Genomic DNA, 6,429 nt, shown 5'->3' with positions numbered 1-6,429 from the left:
TTCAACTGCTGAGACACAGCAACAGTATGCCACCTGTTTTCTTTTCCCAGTGCTGCAACACCCCGCCACTTATTCCGGGAGAGGAGCTGGTCCATGAAGGAAGTCAAGTCTCATCACCGTGGAAAACAGAGCCGTGGAGTTCAGTGTTCATTTCCAGTAGAAAAAGACAGCTAGCGAGTCTTTGAAACTCTTTCTGTTCATTACATGCTGACAAAAGTAGCCCATCCTCTTACAGTGGTTTTTGTTGTTGCTGTGGTTATGCTAGAGATTGTTGTTTTCCTGTCTCAACTGAGGAGACTCCACCGTCCGATTCTTTCTTCAGGGGCACACAACTGCTTACACGGGGACCCAGCTACCCATATTTGCTCTTGAACAATTTTGTTGTTGGAAGTTTATAGTGTCAGGTTCCAGCATGCTCACAATGCACGAAAATGAGGTAGTACACACAACACTGCTGTTCAAGTTTCAACCTGGCCCGCCTCCCGGCAGCCCGGCCCCTTCCTCCCGGACGCAGCTTGGACACAGCCATCGGCATCCGACTGTGTTCTGAATGATCAGAGGCTGTTGTGCTTTGCTTTCATCTGAGAAGATAATAAATAGATCGGGAACTCAGAAAATGTCAAAGTCCTGACTGATGGTACTGCCAGGCTCTTGCTGACTCCCTCCGGGTCACCGTCACAGTGACCGGTGCCACCGGGGCAGTCACAACCCTGCCCGCCGATGTGCGAGAGAGGCCAGCTTATACCCCACACCTGCACAATGTCCCCCTGGGAACTTCCTGGCTTGTACTCATGTCACAGTTCTAAGATTGAGTCACCAAAGTGTTGTGGGGGGCAGTCACAGTTTCTAAATGGGCTTTGTAGAAAAGTTAAATAAATCATTTTAATTTAAGAAATGGCAGGCCCTATTTTACTGAGGAGCTGACAAGTCTTGGTGGCTTTTCTGTGTAAGTAGCATAGATTTCTAATATTGTCTGTCCTTAAGAAAAAACAAAAAACTGTAACAGTTTTTTCGTTTTCCTTAAACTGAAGTACTATTTATAAAATACTTTACATCTTTTTAAATTTTTCAAATTATAGACAAACCTCCCTAATACAAAATACTAAAAGTGCAATAGTATAAATTAAGAGTTTGCAACCACATTATACAAACATTACCTTTTTATTGTACAGCTTGGATGATGTGAAATACTCACTCACAACTGGTTATAGTGTTGTGAATAATTTAGGGTGATGTCTGTCTGTAACTGGTTTCCCAATCGCTGGCTACAGACCACACTAGAAAACAACTGTCCACATAGCAGCTACAAACATATAAATTAAGAAAAGAAAAGAAAAAAAGGCTTGTTACTGACAGGTACTTGCACACAAAAAGCATGCTATCTTTCCCAAGAGAACTTCACGATTTTGCCTGCATTGAAGTAATCCACTTATTTATAGTAAAACAAATCTTGCTTTAAAAAAAAATCACATAGCTAGATGTATCCTGCAGTACAAAAGCTTCATTTAAGTTGGGGCTATTATATTGTCTGTTACCCGCATAATCTTAACATTATAAATACTACAGACGAAGATACTGTCCTTATACACAGTGCTGGGAGTACTAAACCACTTCCTTAGGATGAAGAGTTCTAAAAACAGGGTTCAAGTGTCTAGTTGGAACAAAGCCATCGAGTGAGCTTCACCACAGGGCACCCCTCCTCCCTTGCAGGGATTGCCAGGTTTCAGGAAGAATGAGGTGGGGTATGGTCTGTGCCTGTGCTATTCCTGTGTGGATCTCCCAGTGCGTCTCTGTGTGACAGGGACTCGTCAACAAGGCTGCTGAGTTCTCAAGGACTGTCGCGCTCACCACTGAGGGCAGCACCTCACAGCGCTCCGAGACCCCCTGCCAGCGGCCGCACAGAGGATCCTTTCTGCTCTGGATGACACTTGAATGAGAACCTGGGCGAGAAGGGCCGGAAGCCTGCGGCTCTGACTTCAGGAGGTGGACACAGGCGGAGCTGAGGGACAGCATCGTGGCCCAGCTAGTTTATGCCGATCTCCTTGTTGTCCTCGATGAACCTTGTGAATGGGCGACTGGCTGCGGTGTCTGCACCCGCCTTGTCCAGGCTGACCACGGGTGGACTGTTGCCCGTGCGCGCCTTGCCCATCCCCCCGGCCACAGCCCCCAATGGGGGTAGGGCACTGCTGCCGAGACTCACGGGGAGCTGGGGGACACCCCCATTCTGGATAACAGAGATCTCGTTGTTCTTCATGGCCAGCCCATTGGTGATGGCGGCAGCATACTGGTTCCAGAAGCTGGGGTCCACGTTCATCGCTCGGGCAGCCAGATCCTTCTGGAATATCTCAGAGAACTTGAGGGCATCGCCCCCCAGCAGAGCCATGGGGTTCTCCACCGACAAACGACGGCCACGCCGCGCAGGGGCGTTGTTCCACATGTGTGTGCCCATGTGTACCTGTGGGACACGGAGACGAGCCACGTGAGCCAGCCCAGACGTGCCGCTGCTCCCAGGTCCTTGGGCACCACCCTGTTCTACGTGTCCGTCTGGGGACGACAGACTTCATACTTCTACGTGGAATGCTCAGTCTTACTAAATACCAAAAGCAAGCCCAGCAATGTCAGCTACAAGTGTGTTCCCTCAGTTGACAAACTTGACAGAATAATTTTCCCTTAAGGTGTAAAACCCAAGGCCACCCAGGATATTCTAGAGGGCACAGGGTCAGGGGTCTGGCCCTTGCTCCATCCAAGTCCTTGCCCTCCTGTGTGCCTCATCTCCCCAGGTCCTCTGTACTTGAACTCTCCTCCCACTCCTCTATAATAAGAATAAAACATCAATCCAAAGCATTCCAGGGCACCTGCACCTCCTCCCACCAGGCAGCCTCGTGGAAGACTTGGGATTGATCTCTGGATGTCTGAAGAGGCTGCTGGGCCAGGTGTGTGCATCTTGTGGATAGAGATGGCTTTTTAACTGGGCAGCTTGTCAGACACCCTCTCCTGGGAACACAGAGCATGGCTGTGACCTCAGACACAATACTGTGCATGCTGCCCTTCTCCCATGCCAGAAGGGCTCACCCAGTGTCCCCCATGACTCTCGGTAGTCACAGAACCCTCCAGAAGTTGCAGAGCAGCCTGCCTCAGTGTGACCTGTCTTATGTGTGAGGCTAGAAAGGCCATGTCTGTTCTGTATCACATTCAGGAGGGTGTGGGGCCTGGGCTTGCCCGCCAAGGTGCAGAGTGTTTCCTCATACCTCCCATGGAAGGGAGCGGCTCAGACTCATGTTTCTCTCATGGCCACTTAACAGGATGTAGTCTCATAAGTCCATGTGCACAGAACACATGTGCACACATATACCACACACTATATGTGCATTTGCACACAAAAAATACTCACACTCTACAGGTGTGAATACACTATATATACCCATACAGTAGGCACGCACATGCCATACATACATACACACACACACAACCTGCACACACTGCTCATTATGCATCTACAGACATATGACACACATTACACATGCACTACACATGTACACACAATCCACATACATGCGCATACCACACACACAAGAACATTTGTACACATACATACTCAAAAGATACAGGTACAAATATACTGCACACACCAAACAATAAACAATCTATACATGTACCCATGTGCACAGATGTGTAAATACACACGCAACCCACACACTGCCCATACATGTGCATGCACATGATATACAGTCATCCACATACACACTTTATATATGCACACACGCTAACCTGTGACACACCCACACTATATACACAGCTGTGGCATCTCTTGCCCTGGCCTGGTTGAGAGTGGGATTTGGGCTGTGGCATCCAAGCAGGCTGCAGAGCCCGAGCTCACCTTGAGGTTGCCCTTGGTGGTGAAGGCACGGCCGCAGATGGTGCAGCCGAAGGGCTTCTCGCCGGTGTGCGTGCGCTCGTGGATCTGCAGGGCACTGGCTGAGGAGAAGGTCTTCCCGCATGACTGGCAGTTGTGCTGCTTGGGCGTCCGGCGTGGTGGGGGCGCCAGCATGGGTGCCAGGCCCGGGTTCAGCACCGTCTGAGGCGCGGCGGGTGCTGGGACACCAACTGGCAGTGGTGGGCCCTCGGCCAGTGCCAGGGCCTTGGCGTGGCCATTCACCTCCATTTTGATCATGGTGGGCGCAGCGCCGGACACCAGGCTAGGAGTGCTTTGGCTGGGACCTAGAGCAAAGTCGGGGTCAAAGGCCTGAGAGGGCAGCTCCCTCCACCTGTGCGTCAGCAGGTGCTGCTTTAAATTACCCATAGTGGAGCAGCCGCGCCCGCAGACCGCGCAGACAAACGGGCGCTCCTTAGTATGGCTGCGGTGGTGGATCTCCAACGCACTCTTGCAAGCAAAGGGCTTGCCACAGACACCACACACAGTGCTTGCACACTTACCCCGCTCACGGTTCAGGAACAGCAGGCTGAAGGGCGGTTCCTCCTTGATGGCCGGTCGGCCAGGGGGCCCGGCAGTCAGGTCCAGGGCGCCGCCAACACCGGGCACGGGGGCCGGGCTGTCTGGCCGTTCTGTCTTGAGCGGGACATCCGGGGGCTCCTCGGGGCCTGGACCCGGGGATTTGGAGCGGAAGCTGTCTCCCTGGCTGTTGGCAGGTGACAGGGTCTGCGAGGACGATGACTCCGATGGTGCTGGACTGCCTGCACTGCGGCTCTCCAGGTCACCCACAGCCGATGATGAGTCGTTGCTCAGGCGGTCGCTCTCACCCGACCCATTCTCTGCGGCCTTGAGGCCAGCCAGTTGGGGGCAGCCCATGACGGAGTCGATCATCTTCATCTGGTTCTCCAGGGCGGCCAAGCTAGAGATGACAGAGGGAGGTGATGGCGGGCAGGAGCCCGCAAAGGCCAGCAGCGGCTTGGCTGCGTCAGTTGCATCCTTGGGCTCGGCATCATCCTCCATGGAGTCATCGCCGTCACCGTCCAGGCTGCTGAGTGTCTCAGTACCTTTCTCGTCATAGGCCAGCTCGGCATCCATGGCGTCCTGCAGGCCGTCTGGCAGTGGCGTGTTGGGGATCTGGCCACCCATATGCATGCGGATGTGCTGCTGCAGCACCACAGCATTGGTGAACTTCTTCTGGCAGATGGGACAGGAGTGCTGCACACGCAGTGGTGGCTTGGCGCGGTGCACGCCAAAGTGCGTCTTCAGGTTGCCCTTGGTGGTGAATGCGCGGCCGCAGATCTTGCACTTGAAGGGCCGCTCGCCCGTGTGCGTCCGGTAGTGCATCTTGAGCGCGCTCTGGCAGCTGAGTACGCGGTGGCAGATGACACACTGGTTGGGGTCTGCCATCTTTTTGTCAATGTTCTCCACCAGCTGCTGTAGCTTTGAGGTCTCCGAAGTTTGCATAGAGTCGAGCAGGCCCCCAAAAGGGAACTGGGCCTTGAACTGGTCGGAGACGGCTGGGAGCCCGGGGCTGCCCAGGCCTGTGGGCGTGCTGTCTGTGACTGCTGATCCCGGCACTGTACTGGCTGGGCCACCTACAGGCGTGTCCCCTGGCCTGGCGTTGGCGCAGGGCAGGCCAAGGGGTTCGGCTTTGGGTAGGGAGGAAGTGCCAAGGAGCGGCTGTGGGGACTCAGCTGGCGCGGGCACGCTGGGCTCGGGGTTGTTGAGGCCAGGGGACAGAGAAGGGCACTCGCTGGATGCAGGCGAGGGCCTCTGTGGGGAGCGACTGGCAGGAGTGGCACCAGGGGAGTCGGTGTAGCTGTGGGTGCTGGGTGTGGGTGGTGGCAGCTGCAGCCCCACCGACGTGGGCACCGTGGGCAGCACGGGTTTGCTGTCCAGCCAGGTGGTCACTGGCTTCTCTGGGGGCAGCGACATGCCGTAGGGGATGCCAGAGCAGGTGGGCACATTGTCGAGGTACTCGGGCACCGGGTAGGGGTTCATCTGGATATGCGGGTACTTCTCCTTGTGCCGCTGGAAGTGCACCTTGAGGTTGCCTTTGGTGGAGAAGCGATTCCCGCATATGTTGCACTTGAATGGCCGCTCGCCCGTATGCGAGCGCAGATGGATCTGCAGCGCACTGTCGCTGCCGAAGACCTTGGCGCAGAAGCGGCACTTGTGCTTGAAAAACGGGTCCTCGGCGCTGGCCTTGGGCTCGAACACTGACACGTTGGGTGGCTTGCCCTTGCGTTGTTTCATGAGCGCTGACAGTGGGTCCAGCGCGCTGGCTGTGGCTGCTATGCTGACCAGCGGGTTGGGGAAGATGACACTGCTGGATGAGCTCTGAGGTAGCAGGGGCGTGGGCAGGCCGGGGGCCGGGCTGAGCAGGGGCGTGGGCCCCAGTGTGGGTGGCGTGGGTGCGCCCGGGGGCCGCTGTGCGGTGGCGCTGGTAACTGCGGGGACCGGGGTGGTGCTGGGGGCCGCGTTCGTGCCGGGTTCGG

The 6,429-nt window shown here is 55.0% G+C and overlaps 1 protein-coding gene across 1 annotated transcript in view; it reads right to left on the bottom strand.

The window, feature by feature from the left end:
• Window positions 1–2,023: 2,023 nt before the first annotated feature.
• The window catches only part of SALL3 (spalt like transcription factor 3), a 10,576-nt gene continuing 6,170 nt past the window's right edge, over window positions 2,024–6,429 (bottom strand). The window contains exons 4-6 of the mRNA XM_021710183.1: window positions 4,435–6,304; window positions 3,878–4,218; window positions 2,024–2,455 (exon numbers count right to left, since the gene is read on the bottom strand). Of these exons, the coding sequence (XP_021565858.1) occupies window positions 2,024–2,455; window positions 3,878–4,218; window positions 4,435–6,304 (2,643 nt within the window). The remainder of the gene's footprint in view (window positions 2,456–3,877; window positions 4,219–4,434; window positions 6,305–6,429) is intronic.

Source organism: Carlito syrichta, unplaced genomic scaffold (assembly GCF_000164805.1).
Source record: "Carlito syrichta isolate Samal-C Ts95f unplaced genomic scaffold, Tarsius_syrichta-2.0.1 Scaffold288234, whole genome shotgun sequence".
Taxonomy (NCBI): Eukaryota; Metazoa; Chordata; class Mammalia; order Primates; family Tarsiidae; genus Carlito; species Carlito syrichta.
This window is presented reverse-complemented; position numbering and strand designations above follow the sequence as displayed.